The sequence below is a fragment of the Aspergillus pseudotamarii genome, assembly GCF_009193445.1.
Source record: "Aspergillus pseudotamarii strain CBS 117625 unplaced genomic scaffold BDV38scaffold_18, whole genome shotgun sequence".
Classification (NCBI taxonomy): domain Eukaryota; kingdom Fungi; phylum Ascomycota; class Eurotiomycetes; order Eurotiales; family Aspergillaceae; genus Aspergillus; species Aspergillus pseudotamarii.
Window position 1 is genome coordinate 278,188 of NW_022475032.1, and position 23,128 is coordinate 301,315.

General features: G+C 47.1%; 9 protein-coding genes across 9 annotated transcripts; 5 read left to right on the forward strand and 4 right to left on the reverse strand.

Annotated features, from left to right (window-relative positions):
• Positions 1-324: 324 nt before the first annotated feature.
• BDV38DRAFT_291705 (major facilitator superfamily domain-containing protein) lies at positions 325-3,216 on the reverse strand (the record flags this gene model as incomplete). The annotated part of the gene is made up of 7 exons (XM_032061805.1): positions 325-1,720; positions 1,783-1,966; positions 2,042-2,166; positions 2,220-2,328; positions 2,380-2,528; positions 2,611-2,788; positions 2,856-3,216. 7 exons carry the CDS (start codon positions 3,214-3,216, stop codon positions 1,072-1,074), a joined length of 1,755 nt encoding a protein of 584 aa, XP_031915045.1. The 3' UTR covers positions 325-1,071.
• Positions 346-706, forward strand: BDV38DRAFT_281543 (uncharacterized protein; the record flags this gene model as incomplete). The annotated part of the gene is made up of 2 exons (XM_032059580.1): positions 346-378; positions 434-706. 2 exons carry the CDS (start codon positions 346-348, stop codon positions 704-706), a joined length of 306 nt encoding a protein of 101 aa, XP_031915046.1.
• Positions 3,217-3,622: 406 nt separating the features above from the next.
• On the forward strand, positions 3,623-5,261 carry BDV38DRAFT_243376 (uncharacterized protein). The gene is made up of 2 exons (XM_032054217.1): positions 3,623-4,692; positions 4,765-5,261. The coding sequence occupies exons 1-2, from the start codon at positions 4,036-4,038 to the stop codon at positions 4,912-4,914; spliced, it is 807 nt and encodes a 268-aa protein (XP_031915047.1). The 5' UTR covers positions 3,623-4,035; the 3' UTR covers positions 4,915-5,261.
• A 1,654-nt stretch (positions 5,262-6,915) lies between these two features.
• Positions 6,916-9,553, reverse strand: BDV38DRAFT_281546 (Zn(II)2Cys6 transcription factor; the record flags this gene model as incomplete). Its single annotated transcript, XM_032059581.1, has 9 exons — positions 6,916-7,424; positions 7,485-7,665; positions 7,751-7,926; positions 7,988-8,261; positions 8,337-8,881; positions 8,951-9,085; positions 9,139-9,266; positions 9,320-9,442; positions 9,501-9,553. 9 exons carry the CDS (start codon positions 9,551-9,553, stop codon positions 6,916-6,918), a joined length of 2,124 nt encoding a protein of 707 aa, XP_031915048.1.
• A 2,290-nt stretch (positions 9,554-11,843) lies between these two features.
• On the reverse strand, positions 11,844-12,425 carry BDV38DRAFT_281547 (2-keto-4-pentenoate hydratase; the record flags this gene model as incomplete). Its single annotated transcript, XM_032059582.1, has 1 exon — positions 11,844-12,425. The coding sequence occupies one exon, from the start codon at positions 12,423-12,425 to the stop codon at positions 11,844-11,846; it is 582 nt and encodes a 193-aa protein (XP_031915049.1).
• Positions 12,426-15,026: 2,601 nt separating this feature from the next.
• BDV38DRAFT_270187 (uncharacterized protein) lies at positions 15,027-16,247 on the forward strand (the record flags this gene model as incomplete). Its single annotated transcript, XM_032057104.1, has 1 exon — positions 15,027-16,247. The coding sequence occupies one exon, from the start codon at positions 15,027-15,029 to the stop codon at positions 16,245-16,247; it is 1,221 nt and encodes a 406-aa protein (XP_031915050.1).
• A 72-nt stretch (positions 16,248-16,319) lies between these two features.
• BDV38DRAFT_270188 (uncharacterized protein) lies at positions 16,320-18,258 on the reverse strand (the record flags this gene model as incomplete). Its single annotated transcript, XM_032057105.1, has 2 exons — positions 16,320-17,694; positions 17,813-18,258. The coding sequence occupies 2 exons, from the start codon at positions 18,256-18,258 to the stop codon at positions 16,320-16,322; spliced, it is 1,821 nt and encodes a 606-aa protein (XP_031915051.1).
• A 379-nt stretch (positions 18,259-18,637) lies between these two features.
• BDV38DRAFT_281550 (glutathione S-transferase) lies at positions 18,638-19,362 on the forward strand (the record flags this gene model as incomplete). Its single annotated transcript, XM_032059583.1, has 3 exons — positions 18,638-18,976; positions 19,027-19,218; positions 19,270-19,362. The coding sequence occupies 3 exons, from the start codon at positions 18,638-18,640 to the stop codon at positions 19,360-19,362; spliced, it is 624 nt and encodes a 207-aa protein (XP_031915052.1).
• Positions 19,363-21,380: 2,018 nt separating this feature from the next.
• BDV38DRAFT_270189 (uncharacterized protein) lies at positions 21,381-22,610 on the forward strand (the record flags this gene model as incomplete). Its single annotated transcript, XM_032057106.1, has 4 exons — positions 21,381-21,564; positions 21,631-21,752; positions 21,910-22,354; positions 22,489-22,610. 4 exons carry the CDS (start codon positions 21,381-21,383, stop codon positions 22,608-22,610), a joined length of 873 nt encoding a protein of 290 aa, XP_031915053.1.
• Positions 22,611-23,128: the final 518 nt, after the last annotated feature.

Genomic DNA, 23,128 nt, shown 5'->3' on the forward strand with positions numbered 1-23,128 from the left:
TGGCAGTTCATCTTGCTCTGAGGGAATCAGCGCTTGCTGTGGACCCCTGGAACAACACCAGACTGGCCATCTAAAGCAATTATACCTTCTGAATGACTTGTTGGCAAATTGAACCGAAATTGTAGGTCAGCATCACGGCGAGGTAGGTCGTATGTCTCAGTTGCTGGTTACGAATGTATGGGGAGTATCAAACGGAGCTCTTCCGCATATTCAGTAAAGCATTAGCATTTCACTGTATTCATATTATTATAGGTTACATCCCTGCTCAGTGACAAGTTGCAAACAGAAATGAGCTGGCGACAATCCCCAAACCAAACTGGATCTCAAACTTGAACAATATTGAACATGCATCATATCAAGAACGTCGCAGTTGCAGGTGTGAGTTCTACTGGAACCCATCTTGATGATGGGACGATTGCTGACCAGATTAAAGGCTACTGGCAATGTCGGGAGCAGAGTTCTACGTGTGCTGCTTGATGTGGGAAGATTCAAAGTCACAGTGCTGACTCAAAAGGAAGGGAATCCATTCCCAGAAGGAGTGGAGACGAAGGTCGTCAACTACGACTCGATGGAGTCTGTATCCGAGGCCATCAAGGAACAAGATGCGGTCATAGATTGCACCGTGAGCATGGACGGTGGTTCCCATATCCGCCTTATGGATGCGGCTGGGATCCTGTCTACATGTGTTCAGAAACCCGCAATGTAGAGGGTTAACATACAGTCCCCTGGTCCATTCTTTCTTCCTGTGCAACAATTTCAAATTTCAAAGCCGGGCCATACAGGTGGCGACTTTTGATGTTAAATTTGATGTGTCTGCTCCAGATCACAGACCAGACCGGATAGCCATCAAGACAGACGATGACAACACATCGATCGTCTCTATCAATACAACAATGCTGATAGGCTTCTCCACAGCCGCCATGGTAACTCTCATCGTCAACATAGACTCCCCAACAATTCCAGCTGTCTTCCTCACTTCAAGCATGAAAGACACCTGGTAAATCGATACTTCACGTTCGAATTCACCAGGCAGGTAGTCCCCTATCCTATCCAAGGTTTGCTGGCAGTCCCTCACTCGGCGTCATGCTTGGCCTTGTCTAAATGCCTGAAGAGCACCCACAACAGGACAGTCGCGCCACCCAGGAGCCCCGCAAGAATAGCATACATGACAACCAAATGTGGGTCCTTGGTCAGCGGGGTGAATACCAGGGCGAGACACGTCCCGAGCCCTGCCATCGCAAGCCACATCGCTTGCATCAAGGTCTTCATGCTCTTAGGGGCATGGTTATAGGCGTACTCGGTTCCCGTGGTAAGACAGAACACTTCCGCCAACGCGCCTCCAAAATAGATAGGTATCTGAAGAAATACGGAGATCTGGTTGGGCACCGTGCTGCCATGTGAATCCGAGCACGCGAGCGGTGCTTCGTAGCATGGCCCTGCCTTGTAGATGAGTTTTTGAATCACGGCAGTATAAACCATGGAAAGCGTCAGGATAGCGAACCCGACTGTCATTCGTGCAATTGGTCTGAATTCCACTTTTCGCTTTGTTAGGTAAGGGTACAGTCCCTTTTGAATAATTGGTGCCACAATGATTCCGGACAGTGCGCCGGCAATTTTCATCATGTCATTGGGAATGCCATAGGTTACCATCTGCCCAGCTTGAGAGATCAGATTGTTGAAGGTCTGGTTATAGCAGAGCCAGTGAATGGGAAAGAGCAGCCTGATATGTTCATGTTAGAACTGGTAGGTGTAAGGTGAGACAATCTAAAGGCATGCACATACAATACTCGACAAGTCAGGAGACTTCGTTTGATATCCTCAATAAATGAGTCCGTCCAGGGCACCACGCGACCGTGTCGAAGTTGGGCCTCTGCCTTGGCAGCATCCATTCTGAAACCCCCGGAAATTGCACAGCGCATGGCAGCCACAGCCTGTGGCATGATACTGCTGGTTGGCGATGCTCGTACTAGACCATCCATACGTTAGTCGATGACCCTTACAGGCATTGTGGATTGAATGAACTGACCGAAGTAATTGCGACCAAGGAGGACTGGAATAAGGGCCAGCCACATGACACAGCATGGAATCAAGTAGGCGAGCCAGAAGCCAACATATCTTTCCAATAGTGGTGTAGCATCGGCCACGAAGCCCACCACGTTGATAGCCCTATATTCACCGTCAGACCTATTAGCGCCAACAAGAGGATATGATCTACAGACCAGTAAAACACATTGTAAATATATGTTATTGTTAGCTCTCGGCTGGTCACAACCCTCTCTCCTTTCTTCCCGGTCTGGATTCGAAATTCGGTTTCATCATATTGGTCGGCTAGAAGAGATCAGCGTAACATCCTTCGGGCCTCAATTGACTTTCACTCACCGATGAACGGGACTACAGTGGTTTTGAACGCGCCTGATCCAACAGCCAGTAACACACAGGAAGCGATCACCCCTCCAAGAGCGGCTCCCTCGTGAATGGTAACGGGCAATGATGTTGCAAACAGAATTGTTGCGCCCATGGCCTCAATGCTGTCACCTTATTAGCTTCGACATAAAAGTACGACCACAATACTAGCGGAGGGAACAGGATAAAGAGTGAACAGGAAGGTACATGGCAGAGTATAGCATGGTCTTGTATCGGCCCAAGAAACTATCAGCGATCACAGCAGCTGGGACCGGCATAATATAAGATCCAATAATCAGCACGTTCACAATATTGGATGCAGTTGCCTGGTGCAGTCCCAGGGCACCAGGTACCTCGCCGCCCGTGGCATTTTGCAGGTAATTCTCTATAGAGACGGTTAGCCCACGGGTCCAACTAATATACAGTACGTACGGGGAGACAATTTCACGCACGCAGAGGGGCCGTTGCCCCATACCATACAAAGCGTTCCAAGATGCCCGCGATGCATGCTACCCAGAGTCGGGCGGGAATCCGGTCGACGACATGGAGAAGATCGCGTACTTCGTCTTCGGTAGCCACGCGACCGTCTTCATCCGAGTCAGGGAGGGAGCCGGTGGCATCCACAACGGTGGGGACATTTTTCTCAGGAAACACTTCTGGATTCTTCCCTATATTCGACGAAGAAAGCAAGGCACCAGAATCAGTATCATCCCCCGCATCACGTCCAGGAGGAGCCATCACCAACCGTGATTGGGAGTTTGGCTCTGCGGTGATTTCCGCAGAGCCGTTCACATCGGGTATGGGACCCGCCATTTTTTTGGTTAACAAATTTGCTGGTGAGCTAATGGCAATTTTTGCGAAATTGCGCCAGCAAAAAACGTTCACGAAAGCGTGTGTGGGTGAAGAGAAGAGAAGAGACCAGTATATTGAGCCGGCTGGACGGTTGAGAGTAAAATTAGAATCAGAATCGAAGTTGAACAGTCGTTTAAGTCCTTTAGGTGCGCTGACTGCACATGATCCAGCGACCAGGGTCAGTCTTACTCGGGGTTTAATATTGTTATTAATTCGTCAGTTGATGAGTCGTATGGACGATCAGGTCTACTGTGTATGGAGGAAAGAGCAAGAACTACACCCGATGTGGTAACCCGAACTGTTAGCCCTAAGGCAACCCTGAGGCGATGTAACCCTCTTATCCCGACAGGATACAAGGATTGCATTCTGGAATTGCTAGTATCGATTCCTTCTACTATGGTTGAAGTTTAAATGTATACGTGATCGGCCCCATTTCGTACTCGTTCGAGTGAATCCCTGTTCTGCTGGACAAGGACTTGCTCAAATATATATTTGTTTGGATTAAATCGCTTAAATCGCCCGCTTTCTCGTATCTCCACCCCTGATCCTCCACTTGAAGAGATAAGATACAATCGCCTATAGAGCTATATTTGTATTGTCCTCGGGAAATATATCAATACAGGGTTCTGCCAGTGGCTTAGCGTCGGTCCGGAAGACGGAGGTAGCGTCGCAGGTTTTCAGCCGCTGCCCTGGCAAAATTTCGGGAGTAACCCGGCTCTAGACTTGGACCAGCAATTCAAGCTATTTTGGGTGAATACTTCAGGGCTATTCTTTCTAAGCATGGGAACCCCAATCTATTATCCAAGCAGGCCATACGTATCGGTGACAGCGACTGATCGTGTGCTTTCCTCGCCAGAGCTCCTCTGCGAAATCTTCTCCTGGATTAACAAGGATGACACTTTTTGTTGTACGGTAGGCAATGAGGCGGAGGACGTTTTCTATGAAAGCATCGACTGGAGCAAAGTCGGTTCTCTTAGTGAGATTGACTGGAGCAATTTTCCAGAGGCTCATAATTACGGCAAGCGTGGCGTCTTGCTTCGATGCAGCCTGGTCAACTCACTATGGTGGAGCGAGGCTATCCGATTTATATGGGAACGCCTATCAGGTGGCCCCTGGAACACCGATCTCCCAGGCTGCTTTGCGGGATTTCTTGATCCTTATCGCAAACAGTTTCACGCAAACTTGGTCAAGCAAGCTGATCTAGTCACGATCGACGAAGATAATGCAGACGCCCACGATCGTCTAATTGAAGGAGTTATTTTTTCCAAACTCGAGCGGTTGTGTTTGTACTGCCCAGAAAATGTTGATTATGTTCCACAGCTACAGTGTCCATCGCTAAAGATACTGGAGATTGATCCGTATTTTGAAAGTGAATTCGGTAGAAACAAATATGGGCTGAGCCAAGAACAGTGGGATAAAGTGTTGGATCGCATTTCTGTGCGTTGAATGTCACTATCCTAGCAATCAGTGTAATCTCACTAATCGGGATGTGGTGATGTTATTGTTTAGGTGCTTTTTCCAACCCTTCAAACCGTTAATTTCTTGGATTATGCGCGTGTCTGGCCGGGAGCATTAACGCGTTTTGAGAAACGCCTACCGGCCTTGGAGGCCTTCGACAAAAAGTCTGTAGTGGAAAGTACAAACACAGAGATATGGTGATCGTAGAAATGCGCCTCTTCCAGTCCAATATTTGTGTTGTGTATTACAATTTGCCACATTCCCGACGGTCAAGATCTGAATACTCTCCGAGCTCCTTCCTTCGCGTCTCTTTTACAATTATTGGGAACCTCGCAACCAGAATGCAATGACAATATCGGATAGACTGCTTCTGTGGTCGTCTTTATACCTCGGAGCAACGGGGCCGAAAGAAAGAGAGGGGCTGAGATGTGCTCTGCTAGTTCTTGGGTTCTTGTTTGCTAAGGCTGTTAACCTTCTGTAATGGTAGCCAGGAGGGGCTGAAACTTGCTGCCGAAATGATAGAAGCTAGCCGGTACTCTGAAATGTCGTGTCTTTGTCTAAGAAGTTGTAACCCATGTGCCTGTGCAATATAGATTTAATCTTCTAGTGTGAGTGGGTATTCAGATTTTGAGTGCTGTCCTCTAGCGCAGCAGGCCCTGCAAGGCTTATCATAATTGCACTTTCTTTATGGTCGGCACCATTGATTTCTGACTTATGAATGGCTATGTGATAGACTACCTTGATCTTCTGAGAATAGTAGGGTACACAAGCAAATAGTATAATTCTCCGTTTTCAAAGTCTTGGCTCAGTTACCGTGATCGTGATCATGTTCAAAAAAAAACAAAAAAAAAAAAAAAACACAAAAAACTTCTCTTTCCAATTTTTTTGGTCCAGTTTCTGAACCAAAGCGCAGGATCAGCATCGTCAGTGTCTCAAAGTTCTCAACAGGAAAAGAGGAAACAGCCAATCTATGCTTGTCTTTTATATCATAGAAGTAGGATTAAGGGAAGAAGCTTCTGGTAAGAAAAGAAGAAGTGAATAGTTACTAACATATCCTACAGTGTGATTATCTTAAATCCTGTATTTACTGTTGCTTCAAAGAAACTTCTATACAATACAAATATACAGAGGGAACAAGCAGCAGCTATGTGTGTTAATCTGTATTAATCAAAAAATTTACAGAAGAATGTGTGTACTTGGAAAATAGGTTGACAGAGTTGGAAACTCAGAAACCGCAGCCTGAGCAAACCAAGAAGAGATATAAGTGCTGACTTATATTCTTCTCTATAAATTTGTTAATATTATATAAAATACTAGATCTTGTCAACAGTTTGTAAAGAAAAGAAAAATACTTCTTGTTATATATTAGTCGAGCGGTATCCAGGCAACTACTACATCATATACTTAGTTGTTGGATTTTGGAAGTTGTTTGGGCATTAATAAACTGTTTTGTGCAAAAAGAGTGTCCCTAATCAGCCGACGAACGTTTTTGATTTATAGACCGACGTTTTTTGATAGATCTAGATAGAGCATAATACTATCAATATGGCCTCAATTGGAGCAGTTGTGGTAGAGAGACTATTTCAAAAGAGGCGAAAAAATAAAATTTACGAAAATAGCAGAATAGTACGGGATGAGCCGGGCAATATTTTCAAAGTATTACTGCGGTGTACAGGGCTCTTGTTAAAACCAGTAAGAAAGATTATGGGTTCTCAATAACTAGCAGTCAAAAAAGTTGATTAAATAGATCTATCATCTTATTGTGGTTTACCTCTGTCTCAAGTAGAGTTGATATCGGGGCGGGTTTAGCGGAGGACCCTATCAACTCTCCTCTCTCTCTCTATTTATTTATTTGATTTACCGCACCCAGTGTTATATCACAGTAAAGGCAATAGTCGATAGGTTTACAATACAAGTAACACTCTAGAGTGACATGGTAAGCGTATAGTTCCAACGACGGCTGCTTTTGTACTGAGTGAAGGCTTGCCTGTAATATAAGTTGAATGACGTCCATCATTATTAGATATGGATTTAGTGTTATCTCTACTTTATACAACAGGAGCACAATATGTGCAACTGTATGGGAACTGAAGAGCACACTGAGGAAATACGAAGACCATGTGTCATCATGTCTTCGTTGGGGAAAGGTAGCACGGAGCCATTTCTTTTTGCACTAAAGACATGTTTTCTGCTTCACCGAGGTCACCAGGCTTGTGCAGGGTCCAATAGGCTATAGTTATCCGAATTGCCAATTTGGTTGACGATGGTGAGAAACTCATACGATGATATGCCAATATTGTCAAGGAACTCTATGTCGCTGGCTGTGTGCTGAAGAACATCGGGCGAAACGCTTGGGTCTTCAACCAGAGGCAGATCGATTGACTCAGTCTGTACCGTTGACCCCCCTACTTGGCATTCTCCGTTGCCGGACATGGGCTGCTCGTTCTCCGTTGGACTGGATAATGTTAAAGTCTGCAACCCACGCCGCTCGATCCGTGTCGCCAGTTCTTTGAACAGTGTTTCTAGATGTGCGAGCTCGCCCTTCCGAACTGCAGCCAACTTGTTGCCTTTGTAGATCATCTCGTCCAGAATCGCATGTACCTCCTCACTGTATGTTTGGCCTTCAGCCACGTGCGGAAACAGTGTATTTGCCATCGCTAGATGGATTGCCGCCGCGTAGGTGAATTCCAGATCGAAAGGAAGGAAGACCTCTATGTCATGATTAGTTGACCTCCATGATTGGTTTCCGAAAGCGAATTGAGGCACTGTACCGAGGAGGCTGTCTTCATCTGTAAGGATTTGGAGTGTCTTTGCAGCTGATTTGATCCCTGTCGAAATTAAACTCTTTGTAGGAGCAAGAAAGTTTTGCCAATCTTCCTCTCCATGATCTAGTTTGTCTAATCTTTCCTTGAGCACCGAGAGGAGGAGAGGTCGTGTTGCAACAATAACACACTTTGCAGGATAGCCCAGTCAGCCAAGAAAGCAACACGTGGAATTAATATTGGATAATACGGATGGATGGTTATTATGCACTGACCTGGTGGTATAGCAAGGTGATATGCCGTGTCCCTTTGGGCATCGTATCTACCGAACTTTGAACCTGCATGTGAATGATGCTCTCAATCTCTTGCGCATGACCGGCCATCGTGTGCAAAATAGATCTGGTCGATTCCAAGAACGTGCCTAATTGTGTTTTCTCATTCTTGTATATGGCTAACATCCATCGCAATCAGCGCCCTGCCTCCAAGTTTGACGAAGGTTATGTTGATCTTACAGGTCAATATTGAAGATAGCAGATGTGACAATCTGATTTGTAGACTTAGAGTAACATCTCGTTGCGAGCATGTGCTGGGTGGGTCGATCAAAGTAGTTATATCGCTGTCCTGTGTCGTCATGGGTAGCCCTAAAGATGAGGAGAGATGGCGATCCATGATATATAAGGTCCACCAGAGGTTGCGACACCGGGTGACGGTCGCTGCGCCTAGTTCTTCTTCGGGAAGTTCGGTATGCAAGCCTTCTAACTGAGCTATTCGTATCGCTTGGCCGACCTTGTGCAGAAATCGATTGTCAATGGCGCACAGTTGGAGCGGGGCAGTATGAATGTACTAGAGGGCGTTACTCACGTATACGTGCGCTGATTCTCGATGATCAATGGAATATAAGTAGAGTCCAGCTAACGCCAACGTCTCACTTGCTAACAAACTATCCTTCCACAGAGATGCGTGGTCTGGCATAAGTGCCATTGCTCGTACGAAGAACTTGGAGCCGGGCGGGTCTTTGATGTTCCTGGACTGCAAGAGAAAAGCGTTCCCAAATGCTAGAACGAGTAAGAACTGGACGAACCAAAGGCGAGATTCATTAGCCTTCTCAGCGGCCTTCCCTTCATAAAATTCGTGTATATGTGCCAAGAAATTATCTTCATCAAAGAAGCGATATTTCACGCCAAGGTGAAACTTAACCGTGTTAAATAGATAGAGCGCGTGATCGATTGAGGGCAAACCACTAATATCAGGAGGGCCCTCAGCTGTCGCCTGCTTCCACTGTAGTGGATATATGTCTTTGTCAAGAAAGCTCGGGGTCGTATAGGGAGATGCAAGTTGTAGTTTCTCAGACAACATCACACTAAGCCGTGCGGTAAACGACCACACTGATGTAGGAGCTAGCCAAACTGTACGTATGTAGGTTAGTGGTTATATCTCGGTATCGACATAGCTCCCAGGGAGAACAAGAAACGTACTCCAGTTCCGTTTGTTCTTATATGTATTCTTAATGGTTCTCGAGGGTAAAGTAAACGGGCTTGTCCAGATGCTGCGTGCATGGTCAATCGTTTTCGGAGGTAAAAACGGTTCCTCCGGTTGAGGGTAAACCGGCTCTATGCCCCTTTAGCCCCAGAAACTCAACGCAAGAGATAGCAGCGAGGCTCACCTTGAGACACATTGTCGGTGTCGACTACGGGCTCAAAAGCTGTATCAGCAGACCGTTTGGTCCCCGTTGGACTCTGATGCTCCTTCGCCTGGCGTCGCAGTTGTTGGAGGTAACTGGAGCCAACATGACTGTGGTTATTTTGCTGATGCGCGACATAACTTTAAAGTTGTTGCCGACGAACCTTTCCGTCACTGTAATCTTGTTGCTTCCTTCCACAAATCGGCATTTCACAGCCCGCCGCTGGCAGTTGGCGCACGGTTCTTTGCCGGAGCACTTGATTTTGCTCTGACGGCAAGCAATACATCTGCAGATGCCAAGCACGTCAGATTAAAGATAAGATGAAGGACAGGAAGGTTATTTACGCGTTCGCAGTTCGCCTTAGCTTGCGGGGTTCGATTGGGACCTGCGTCGCCATATCCGACCGAGAAAAGTGATGCCTATCAGTGAGGTTTGAGGTCGGAGATCGCCACAGGGGTATGAGTTGATAACAGTGAGGGGAGGCGCGTTCGCATTGACCTCGTATGCAATGCCCCCCGCATAATTAGAGCCAAGTTTCATGTCTTTCTTCATTGGCTACTTCAAACGGCTGGAACCGCCCAGAGTTCTCTTCTGGTGGAGACTCATTAAGATGGGCTGGGAGAATTAGCTATCTTCAGCCCTAACCCTAATGGAAACAAGTGATGTCTTCCACAGAACGTTCCTGTTGGGGTTATTCTTCCTATATACAGAAAGAACATCTGCAGATCTTATGGACGATGAGATTAGACTTACCATATTCGGGATGCTACATTTTGGGGTAGCATTATATGGCTATCCTTAATTTTGCTTATTATTTGCTTATATCTAGAATCCCTTGTTCCCCCTCCTCTGCCCCCCTCTTTTGATTTCCTTTTCACTTTCCCATTCCCCCATATTTTGCCTCCCCTTTGCTGGGTCCTGGCCATAGCATTTTGTGCGCCAATGATATTAACATATGTTCCTTGGGTCGGCATGTGACGTGGAGCTGGAGCATAAAGTCAGATGCGGGGAGTTGAAAAACCAGCCAAGTGAGAGGATTCCCGAGTGGACGGGGATCCACATACCCAGAAAAGTAAGTGGAATATAGACTCGGATAATCGCCGTCTTGTTGCTCTATGCCTGATTAGGTTCTAAATTCCGCGTATGTGGAGACGACTGGATAGTTCTCGTGTCTCTTTACCCTATCATTAAGTGGCCACCCATAATTCATGTAGAGGCTGGTCATGCGTAGTCGAGTAAATATCTAGCAGGACTATTGTAGGTCTCGATTCAATCGGACATCCCCCTACACAAGCCTACCTAATTTCTCTCAATTGCACGTTACATAGTGTTATCCTCTCTAAGTTCATATAATATATGAAAGGAAGCATTAGGAATTTTGATCATAAATATATATTCCCTTAATCCCACTTGGCCAAAACACTACATGGCGCTAAGGTGGTGCCTGGAACACGCTCTCCTAAAGGCATGTTACTTTTATTTTATTTTTTAGTTCAATTTTTGCTTTTTGTTTATTACATCCCCACTAGTCATTACTATAATACTACATAAAAGTTAAAGAGTCATTAGTATATCAATTGTGTAAGGGTGGGGCAAACAGCTCTGGTTGCCGGTGCGTTAGTGGGTTCTAGGGCTCTTGCGAGCAATACGGGTCTTTTTGGTTCAATCCTTGGATCAAGTGGCTACTAGATTCGGTGTATTATAGAACGTTCTTGAAGGTATGATATGCACAATATATCTAGAGGTTCGTAGAATGCACTTATGGAAAATGGCAGTTCAAACCATCACTGCTTTCGGTATATATGGCCGTAGATACCGCCCAACATATGTTAATGTAGCCACTGCCAGTATAGGGTAGATAAGCAGCTTTACGCGGGAATAACAATGTCGTCTCTCAGGTCCAGTTTCTTACACTCACTGAAAAGCATGTCTCCCAAGCCGTCCTGACGATGTAATATTCCCTTGTTCCATAATAAATGTTACTTTCGGCAGCTACTAAAAAGGATAGTCGAGTAACCCTAGTATAGGACAACCATGCTGAGTAGCTGGTGCCTTCGGACGTTCCATGAATCGTATCGTTCGCCCGGCCAATAAGATGGAACACGGGTGTCATTCACCGTCGCGCTAAAATCTAGCCAACTGCCTACCAAGCAGGGTCAAGAGAACGCTACCGTAGTAAAGGTGACTGACGATCCTTTAGCGCACAGCTGCTACGGTAGCCCCATAAGTGAAGTCTCCCACCTAAGCTCAAGGTTGTTCCCGCGATCAGCAATGCATAAGGGTGAATGGAGTAAATGGAAGTACAACTTATCCTTGCCTTACCATAGTAGGTATTGCGCAGCACTACTGTTCTGCTTAAAGGCCTTTCAGCTTGGCGAGCTCTCCTATCAGTTGTAGTACATGAATCTATCATACTTTCAGGCTAAGACTGTTCTATTAACTTCCATACAATAGAGACTATCCCACGGAGCTCATGTAATACCGAAAAAGTTAAAAGACAGGAATAAGGTCATGTATTATGTATATCCTAGCTATTCTTTCTACGTCCTAGTCCCTGTTTGGCATCAAGGCATAGTTCTGCTGGTACTGCAAATGATCTCATTGCCTCTGTAGCTTATCCAATATATCGTAAAGCAGGCCTGGCCCACTATCTCATTTTTCAATAGAAAAATAGGCCTTGCTCAAAATCATACAACATCAAATTCCACTGTGCCCCAGCCCTCAAACGTGCATGTCCAGTGACCCGTTTCCTCCATAGGGACGGCTTGCAAGCAACTGCCGGGCAGAATCCCTTGGCCTGGTTTGAACTCCATATCATAGGCAGCCAGGTGATTGACCAGCCATGCGGTAGCAGAAAGTGGGTTTCCAAGGATGTTCGCGGTGTTGCCCGACATAACTTCCTTATCATTAAAACGCAATGTGCCTCGGGCGTCGCGCAGGGTCAACTCAGTAAGCTTCCGTGGAGTACCACCCACAATTACAGAGCCGGTTGAACCGTTATCAGCCAGAGTATCGGGGAGGTCGATTGCCCAGTTCTCCACACGAGAATCGATGATTCCAATAGCGGGGATAGCATAATCAATGGCATTTATAACGTCGGCAACAGTGCAGTTTGGCCCACGGAGATGGCCACTCAGAACGAAGGCTGGTACCAACTCCACGCATGGCTTGATGTACTGCTTCAGGATGAGTGTTGTCCCTTCATAGACAAATGTACTGGCGAGCAGGAACCCGTAGTCTGGATGAACCAGTCCGAACGAATCCTGCATCACTTTGGCGATGTTTTCTAGTTTATAACCGGCCAATCACTTGCTATTCTTAATGGATTCCTCCGCAGTGATTCGCTGAACTTCGAAACCACTCTCGGCCGCAAGTGCGGGCCATGTCTTCGTAGGGGTGTCGATTGGGGTTTAATTGCTGCGCGCAGTTCACTCGCTTGCATAGCTCCGTTTCAAACTTCTCAGAGGGTATAGGTTGAATAGCGAGTGGAGAACGTAATGGATCAGAAGTTCAGATATTAAAGATCTTCGAAGACCGCAGGCGCATGTAATAAGTAATTCTAAGAATGTTTGGGGATTAAAGCACGAACTTCTCGTCGTGCTGTTCGTCTCTTATGCTACGTGACTGGCAAGGGTATCCCGAAGTCGCTCAATAAACGACCAGGCATAGTTATTGATCTAGACGAGAGTAGAGGTCAACATGCCGCGCTAGTAGATAGCCGGTAGCCGTTCCCCGAGCCTATCTCGGATTCCTCACCCGATATCCAGGACGATCTATTAAGCCCCCACTCCCTCCCAAAACGTTTGAATTCAACCTACGGCAATTTCGGGGCAGTGCCACATGGCTAAAATGCTTCTATTTCTGTGGTGCTGATAGGTAGCGTATCTTCAATTCTGAAAATTGGGGTTGGGGCTAGAACCCTCGTCGGATTTCTCGGGTCGGACGGGGAACGGGGAATAATCTCGGATACAGTAAAAAGCCTCCTGCTGATCAAATCCATTGCAGAAATGGCAAGGGTTCCCGGGAATATGTTGTGTTCCTCTGATATCTTTACTATGTGTTCCTTTTACCCACAGCCGTGAAGTGTATCCCGCACAGCTCCCGGAAGCTTTAGTTGTCTGCGGAGCAGCGGTTACAATTCAACGACTACAATACGCCAGTTCCGAGTTAGCCGATAGTCTTAGACATTCCTCAGGTGATTCGACTTACGGTGGCTAATGCTTGTTACCCACGACTCAAAATAGGGTGCTAGCTAAGACAAAATATAGGCCTTCTCGGTTGAATCCACTTCCAGTCGGTCTTAAAGTCCATTTCAGATGAACTGACAGAGGATTCGGGGTATGATGCGAAGGATATTAGAGAAAGCTCCTTTAAGCGGATGCAATGCGAGAACAGGAGAAGGTGACCCAGGAAATGCGATCGAGAGTATAGTGAAAGGTAACATTCCTTATTCATGAGAGCCCTTGGGTCCCGTCAGCCGCGTACAGAATCAGTTGGCCGCATATTATCAAAGTTTACAGACTAACAGCTCTCTAGTTTATCGATGGTAAGTTGTCGGGTAGGTGGATCCACATCTAAGCTCTTCCCTCTCTACGGTATAAAACCCCAATGCGGGAAATATTGACTTTGATGACGAGATAGGAAGAATGTCATTCTCAGCGCGGATTTAGTCGAACTGAGACGTAAGATGGTGGCCATGGCCATCAGGAACTAGAAGACAGTATCTTCCAGTCGGAGCTGTAGTGGTAAGCGAGAAACAGTAAAAGTCCGTGTTACTTCCTGATATTCATAAGTTCTTGCTTTTTTAAAGCAGAAATAGCAAATCTGATTCTCCCGTCCTGCTCAGGTGGATGTTTTGAATTTTGACGCCCTTTTGAAAGGATGTTTGATGGTTGAATTCTCGACCGCGGCCAAAACGCGTGATTTAAATCGGCCCAATTCGAGGCTGAGTAATCCCGCGCGATTAAATCACAGACGTCGTGTCGCTGCTGCTTCTGCATGGCTCCAACTGGAGTTGCTCCACGCTGAAACCTCTTCCGAGAGACCTACACGTCGCGTATACCATAGATAAAGACGGCGATGTGTTTTGCTTCTCCTTAACACTCGTCATGAATGGCATTAAACGCCGATCCCGCACAGGCTGCCTGACATGTCGGACGCGGCGAGTCAAATGCGACGAGAGAAAACCGATGTGCGAGCGCTGCGAAGTCGCTAATGTAGAATGTGCTGGATATGCTGCGAAACGGAGCTTGGGTGTTCGGCGATCAATGCACAGTTCGATCTCCACCACTTCAACTGCCTCGCCGTCAGACCCGGGCTATGCAGGGGACGCCACGATACGCCCCCAGGTCCGACTAGACGGCCTGCCGCTGATAGCTTTGCCAAATAACCCCACCTCATCACAGCTGCCACATCCTCGAGCGCGTGATGTATTAGCTTTCCACCAGTTCCTGTTCCGGACTATGCCAATGTTATTTCCACCCGAGAGCCTCTCCTTCTGGCGAGACTACGTTTGCCAGGAGGCGTGGGGGGTCGAGTATGTCTTTGATGCTGTCGTTGCCCTCGGATGCATGCACAGAGCTACTTTGCTACTATCTCAACAGACCAAGAGCGACCACGATCATGGCTTCGGCACCAAAGTCATTGCCATTCAGATGTATTCCAATGCTTTAAAAGGCGTATCGGATAGTCTGGCCAGTACACAAATCCCGATGGCTCTTCTCTTAGGGGTCCTGATCCTCTTTGCATATACCGAGGTGTGGCCCATAATACGGGATTAATAACAGCAACTAATGAAAACCTAGAGCTTTGATGGAAACGTCCCGGCGACAATACGTCACATTCACATGGCCAACCACTACTTTGAAGCAATGTGTGCGAGAAGCACTCGAGAAGCAGAGCGGTTTAAGACGCCCATTGAGTTATGTCTCCACGACCTGGATATCGTCCGCCGTGTGACCTTACCAGATCTCAGCGTGATACGAATGATATCACCGTTATATAGACCAAGCATAAATCCTAGCGCTGCGTCGGCGTCATTGCACGAATATCTAGACTTTTCACCAAAACATCTGCTACAACAACTTCTCGATATTGGCTCCATGGACGGCGACATCAAGCCATTGATATGGTGTCCAGTAGCAGCTCATCGAAAACTGATGCCAGAAGAGAAAATAGTTGGCTTCATCAAGCAACTTAAGGAGTGGAAAAATACCAATGAAATCCTATTCCACAAACTTGGTGTTGATGAGGCGCTCTCAGAGCCCATCAACTTTGACCTTGCAACTTTAGCAAACATTCCAATCCCCCCGCCACCGCATCCAAACCTGCCTAAGGATTTCTGTCTCGTCCTCGCTCTCTATGTCTTTTACCGAACGAGGCTTTCATGGGCACTAAGCATTTACAATGGGGGCGAGAGCGATCTCGAGCTGGAAGCCTATCATTTCACTTATCAGCTATTGCGATTTGTCACGACAGCCCTGGATAGCTCACAATCCTCTTCCGGTGATCTCCTATTCGGATGTGAGGCCCTGAGAGTAGGTCTTTCACCAATACTCTTTCTCGCTGGGCAGTCCTGTCCGAGGCCAACCTGGCTTCGATGGATATTATTTGAATTGGACCGCAGCGGCCGAGAGGGAGTTTGTAACAGTAAGGCTTTTGCTTCCAGCCTGGAGGTCCTGTCTACTCTCGAGAAACGCGTGGGCCGGGAGCCGAGACAGCCTGATGTGGAATACTTCACCTCACCACATCAGCGTGTCATTTCAGTGATTTTCCCTAATTTGAATGGGCGGGGCTACGTCACATACTACGCTCAAGTTCGGCCTGGCCAGGAAATAGATTCACGGGAATCTCATATCCCCTTGTGTACCGCCAGTTGGGCAAGTTCTGCCAACGGTGGTAGACCTGCCGTAACTACATGTGATGGGACAGATGTCCCCTTCAGTGAATGGGTCATGCATCAGCCTCTAGTGAAGGAGTGGGCAGAATGGTTGACATTCTCCGAGTTTGATCTTACGCAGACGCTTCATGATCACATTAATGGAAGTCGTCTTTTAGTCGATCATGATAGGGTAGTTGGCAGTAAGTGGTGAGCATGGATTTAGGATTGCTGGAGATGCGCTACGCTAAATTCACATTATGATTGGCACCATAAACATTGCTCATCAATAAAAGCCTTCTCGATAAATTTGACTGGGGGAGAAACCGACAGCTCGCAGCCCGTCAACCACCGAGTCCCCGAAAGCACTAGGCCCGCAGATAAATACATCTTTGCCGCGCGGGATATTCTTCCACAAGTCAGGGACGACTCGGCCCCTATGAACGCAAATGTTCTGATTTGGCTGGAGATGACCGGGATCGAACTCTGAATCATGGGTAAATATGGCAATGGTGATCCGAACAGTTGATGCTATCCTCTCAAGAGAGGGCCGCATCATATAGAGCATGATGTTCGGTTCTCTTGTTGCGAGGACCAGCATGACGTCTCCATCAGCCGCAGATCCACGCTCTGCCAGTGCTCTCAGCATAGCGAGGAATGGCGTGATTCCGATGCCACCGGCGACCCACAGCGTATTGAGCTTGTCGCGGTCCATGAAAAAGTCACCCGTGACGCCAACGATGTCGGCGATGACGGGAGTGTCAAAAGCAATACCCTGACCTAGCTGAGCGGACCGGTATTTCCTCAGATGATCGAAAAGAGCACCGGTCACCGCGCCTCCTTTCATTTCTCGCATGGTTAATTCGAAAAATGTCGCATTGCGCTCTTCATGGGCACTAGACACCGTCCAGGTACGGACGCGATCATCATTTATTGAGTTCGGCGCATTGCTATTCATGTGTTGGTACTGCGGCGGTCCTATCCAGTCCATAAAATCAAGCACAATTGCTTGACCGGGGCGAACTCTCAGCTCTCCAGCCCCAGGTTTGGAAATAACTTGAAACTTGAACACCGCAAGGTCAGAAGAGACTTGTACTGCCTCTCGTAGCTTTGCCTTGTGCTCTTTGTTCTCCCTGCCCCGTGCACCTGTCTCTTCCACTAGGTATTTGATCTTTGGACTATATGGACTGCGTTCAACGGGGGTACCATCTTGCTGTCGAACTGGCAGAGCATCTCGGACCAAGACGAACCCGGTAACATGCACAGATGTGAGGGCGGCATGTCTGGTCATGACCTCAAGTGCACGTGGACCTACCAGGTTTTTAGCGGTACCTGTCAAATAGAGAATGTCGCCCGTCGTAAAGGACACGATCGTCAATCCCACCATCCCGCTAGTCTCGATGTTGCCCAAAGTGGACATAAATCGATTTCCTGAGTAGTCTGGCACCACGATCGTGCAGCCATCGGAAGGACTGACTCGGATAAACCCCGGTAAGCCGCTGCGAGCATTCATACCAGTGTGCGGAGGAAACATGTGCAGATCCGACGGCGGTGGTTTGTAGATGGACCCGACGAAGACCGTATCAGCCTGGACGATAAACGCCACTACTTCTTCTGGAAGTCGGTCCTGCGGTCCCAAATGCCGGTGTCGATGTTCAACCCTGGGAAACGTATGCGGATGAGGGATGAGCTTTCGAACGTTGATGTACTTGGGACAGTTCCTGAGCATTATTAGCGTTGGCTCTCCAGTTTCCAGGGCTGTGGTCTTCCAGTGCATACCCTGTTGTTTGGTTCACTCTCAAATGTAGCTTGTAGTCCAGATTAGATAGGCGCTCCACACTATGAATAGTCCCAGCGAACTTGTTGCGCCGTCGAGTGGAGAACTCGATTCCCAGACCAGCAGTCAAGGATTGCTGGGACACTGTGGACACGGCTGGGCTGGGATCAACCCAGGCCTTGACTGTGTCAAGGAGTGGGTCTCCATCCCATAGACGAGCATGGATTGAGAGACTCTGCGAGTCTGGGCTATGGACAAAGCCAGGCTCCCCTGTTGAGCCCGCGACAATCGCTGCCCACGGGCGCCCGTCTCCATCCACGGTTGTGATAGGGATGAAGGGCAGCTTGGAGGTATGGAAGATACGATGCTGCTCGGGCATGATGTTGCGGATTATCGGCCAAGCATCTTTCACGGCATCTGCGTATCCCAGCTTCCGCTGCATCGACATCTCGCCTGGATGCCATCCGTGCAGCGCTGTGGTCGCCATGATGGCACTCGATAGGTGTAGATCGTGAGCGGCAGATGTCGCCAGTCTTTATCTTGAAGCAATCACATATCTGTATAGAGTCATCAGTAAAGCTTCTGACCCACTTTTGTACGATATCGCTATTTGCAACATGATAGAAGGTTGGGGCGGTTAAATCGCGCTGCTCGTGTCGCTCGCTTAGCTCGCTTGCATCGCTTGAATCGCCTCGATGTCCCCCACTTCGATGATGTCATCCTGCTTTTATCTTATAGACAAGAACAATAAGTAGACCAGGTTAGTCCCCAGCTTGATCATGGAATCGTTTCCATCTTCAATCTCATTGATCATTTCGCTAATCACAATGACTGCTCCAAGAACCGTGCCGGTCTACCACTACTTCGACCTTGGCCGCCTGGGCCGCGGAGAAGTAGTCAAGCTGTTCCTCATGGACGCGGGAATCGACATCAAAGAGGTTCGCTATCCATACGACGAGACCTGGTCCGAGAACAGTAAGAAGCTCCAGCAGCGGGGGCTCACCCGGACACGCAAACTGCCGACACTGGAGTACCAGGACTTGATTCTCAGCCAGCACATTCCCATCTTGCGTTTCTTTGCCCGGGACCTAGGTCGCTACGATGGCGAAACCAATGCCGAGAAATTCTTGGTTGATGCGGTGTCGGATATTTATATCGACTGGAGGGTCAGGCTTTACCCATCCGAGCTCTCTATTCCTAGCTAACCACTAGACAGTCCCAATGGGTGGCGAATCTGACGGAAAAATCGGACAAGTACAAGAATGAGGTTGCCCCTGAGTACTATAACCTTCTTGATCAGTACTACAGGGACCAAGCTGGCCCTTACCTGCTGGGCAACTCGGTGACCTATGCCGACTTTGCCGTCTACCAATCTATCGATAACGACGAAAGAACGGGAACACTTCCGGTATGTCCCTATTCAGCTATATATGATCCAAAGCTAATACTGTCCTTCCAGTTGTCTCTCCCAGATTCTCTGGTCAAGTTTAGGGAGGCTTTCGAGCAGCGCTCCAATATTGCGGCGTACCTGAAGGAGACACGACAGAGCTAAGATCTTGCTTCACCGAGTTCAGGAGCATCCATGGTCAGATACAGGTCCTTGCGTAAGGGCCTTCAACTTAGTGTGCCCAGCCCAATTATGATCTGCGCTAAGGTATTGGTAGTGAGGTCAGGAAAGAGGATTTCACTGTGTACTGGTCAAGGCAATTTCGAGAATGACTGTAGCCAATGCAGATAGTCCATTACAATAAAATAGCCCACGCATCGCTAGCGAATTGACTACGATGAGGTTGTCAAGTGTGAAATCAAGTGAAGGACCACGTCTTCCCTCCCCCCAAAGGTCATCCCAAACCGCCTTGTTCCTCCCTGTAGAAACCATCCTAAGACGGACCATGTTTTCGCTGCCCTTCGAAGCAATCCCAAACAGTCATGAAGTCTGGATAGAATGGGCCCTGACGCGCCACAGTTTCCCGTCCTCTAAAGCCAATAACGAACTTGATATGAGCATCTATTTGTGTAGCTTTCGTCACAACACTGCCAGTCCCGCTTCCCTCTACCCTTTTTTTTTTTTTTGCTAATACAGTGGCATTCTTCGCCGTCTGTACCTTTCTTGGGTGGACAGTCGACCAGTTATGAAGAAATATCTGAACTAATTGAGGCCTTTGGTATGATCGTCTTCTAATAGGCGGACTTTTGAAGTCTGATCGGAGCGTGTACGTTGTCGGAATCGCAGGACCGTCATCTGCGTGACTCCCTCGTACTATTTTTGCCTATCCAAATTATGATAACATATAAGACATGACTAACTATGTGGATAATTATTCTACTAACCTAGTTAAGTAATTGAGATGTAGGTACCAAAGGCTGTACATTCCGTGCGTACGGAGTAAAGCCTTACCTGCTTAATTCTGTTACACTTGCCTTGTATAGCCTAGTGTATGATATATATTTAATTCAGTACTAACATTTGTAAAGATTAGTTTACAAAAAATGTTGTTTTCAGGGGAAAAATAGTTACATAAAAGATAAAAGATGACTAAATATGCGGGAAATGGTTCTACTAACCTAGTTAAGTAATTGAGATGTAGGCACCTCAGGCTGTGCGTGGCTGTCTTTCTTCGAAGCCTTAGCGGTGGGGGCCGTTCGATCAACCGGCAGCCCTACAGCACCCGGGAATATTTGCACATTGCTTGGTGATTATTCGACTTGATGAATCAACCAGCGTTTACATACCAGATCAGACATGCATGGGACATTAAGGGGCGATTTCTGCTCTCGTTGAACTTAAATCTGGCTACATTCTGCGTGGGCCAATACAACTCTGATCGTAGCAAGTCGTCTCCAGCTGAACTGATTGATATTTGGATGGACTATTCCATCGTAACCACCTGGACCTAGTAGGTGGGGACCTCAAGGATTCCGAAATCAGCTTTGATATGTATCTGAGGAGAATATAGTAACTCTAGTCGTGTTCCCCCATATGGGACCCAAGTTGTTGCGAGATGCTATTATTACTATTTAGTCACAGAGATGTGCCTGACAGCCTCGATTCTGTTTAGCGATGGGGCCAGATCGATGCTCAGCTGAAGCGTGTCGAGAGAAAATTCGTGCAATAGATATAGTTAGAGACCAAGCATTGCGGCTCGAGACCAAAAGCCGCTTCGCATCTTGGATGCCCTTTTGGGATGATTTATGTCAGCACAGCCTGCACCACTCACCAATCATAGTGCTGCATAGACGTGCACCTCCCCACATCCCTCGAGATCTGCCCTATCTCGACCATTGTTCTGGTCCACCCCAGCTGGCGTTCAAATGCGGCTGAGCAAAGGTTGTTGCATGAGCTTAATTTATGGCCCCTGAAGAAGGACAAAGCAGCAAGAGGCATGTGTTGGAAGTTACCAAATTAGCACAATGACTAAAATACAGTCTATGCCGACTGTTGGAGGTACAGCATCCATCACATATAAAAGCTTCAAGCCCATATGCCCACTCATTCCTGGACTTAAACCTCCTTTTCTTTTCAGTATGCTCTACAGTGAGTTGAACTCAGGCCAGATTGAAGAATACGACATGACTGCGCAGGGCAAGAATCACCCAGCAGGGATTGATGGCCCCCCTCCCTTGCCTCTTGATCTCCATGAACACAAACTCCAAATATTCTTGAACTGGGGTTTCATATTGCTCACGTCCTGTATCGTGCCGTTGGTGCTCTATCCAAGTTTACACTGGGGGGCAAATTTATCCATCAAGATCTGTTTGTGTCTCCAAATTCTTCCTTGTCCATATCAGATGCGCTGACAATTAGCTGTCGAAAACTCAGCTCTTAGTGTAGCCAGCGCCATTCTAGGAGCGTCGACCTTATTTTCACTGGGCATGCGAACATGGCGACTGTTTAAATTGACATCGAATTGCCGACCGCTTAAATCAGAAAGTCGTTGGAACGTATGCTTTCTCTTTCTTATCTTCTCTTCGATTTTCGTTTGTTTTCTTTTTGGTTTTTTGGTTTTTTTTTTTTTTTTTGTTTCTTTTCCCCACCACTGCAAAACTAGAGTAAGGATCGCTAACACAAACTTCCAATTACTTCTTGCATGATGTATAGTTTGACTTCTTCCACTGGAACTATCTTCTGGGCTTTGTACTCGTCACAATCATTATCGTGATTGGTCTGACAGAAGAACCTCCGAGTGTACGAATGAATTCTTTGCCTCCGTCTATTCTCCTGGTACAAGTTGGCTTCACATTAGTCATTACCGGAATACTGGCAAAGCTTGGCGTACGACAACCATTCCCGGTGTCTTCCCTTCCGGCAGGTGAAGTCTTTCGCCCAGGCATCTTAGTGATCATCGAGGATGTCGTTGCGGTAGATGGGGGCAGGGACATGCCGTATCGCGCAGCCCTGATGAAACGATATGCAGCCAGCGTGCGGTTTCAACGCCTAATTGAGGCTTTGAATTGGTTCTGGGGATTGGGTGGATGTATTATGGGCATTGTGTTGATCGTTGTGATTTCTTCGGTTCGCGTCCAGACCTTTGCTTTTGGATTGGGTGAGTTTCATCATGTGCCCCTCTTCCGGGTTTTATTTTCAGGACTCATTTTTCCTGGCTGTGCTCAAGGCTGAACTCTTATTTGAATATCATGAAGAGACACTGAACTGACGTCTTCTTCTTCTGTTGTGTAGGGTGGACGATTCCATGGATTTGGGCTGGTGTCTGGGCGGTTATCACTACTTACTGGGTTAAGTCTGCGCTGCGGGAAGAGAGCCGGACTTGGTCCGAGTGCCGAATGACAATGGCTGTGTAAACTGTTGTCTTCGAGAGATCTTCTATGGCAAAGATAAAAGAAAGATGTCCATCTTTATATCTGCCAACGATGAAGGAAATGAAGGCTACAGTCTTGGTGGCGGCTAATCAGAGGTGACTTATATGTTGTACTCCTTTTCTATGACAGTTTCCAGCATAGGGGCTGTAGTAAAAGAACGATGCATCAACCTGAGTATGACCACTATTATCTACAAAATGAAAGATTAAAACTCGCATGTTAATTAACATAAAATACACAATTAGTACGGGGGAGCAGACGAGCCAAGTAGACCAATGATACTCTGCATCTGGATCAGTTAACTTGGTATCCCCTGACGCTGATCTGCCTAGGCTGTGGAAAACTTATTCTTGGTATTGTAAGATTGATGAACCTCCTGTCGACAAGGATATCATCCCCAGATCCAATCAAAATAGTTTAATATACATGAAAGCCAGAACTCTTCCACATATAGTGTACTTTAATTGATATCAATTTCTATACAATGCTAGATGTGCAAT

What these genes read in the sequence shown, in the direction of transcription:
- BDV38DRAFT_243376 (XM_032054217.1), top strand. Translation starts at nt 4,036, where the DNA reads ATGGGAACCCCAATCTATTATCCAAGCAGGCCATACGTATCGGTGACA. An exon ending in AAGTGTTGGATCGCATTTCT is followed by an intron (nt 4,693 to 4,764) that starts GTGCGTTGAATG and finishes GTTATTGTTTAG; the next exon opens with GTGCTTTTTCCAACCCTTCA.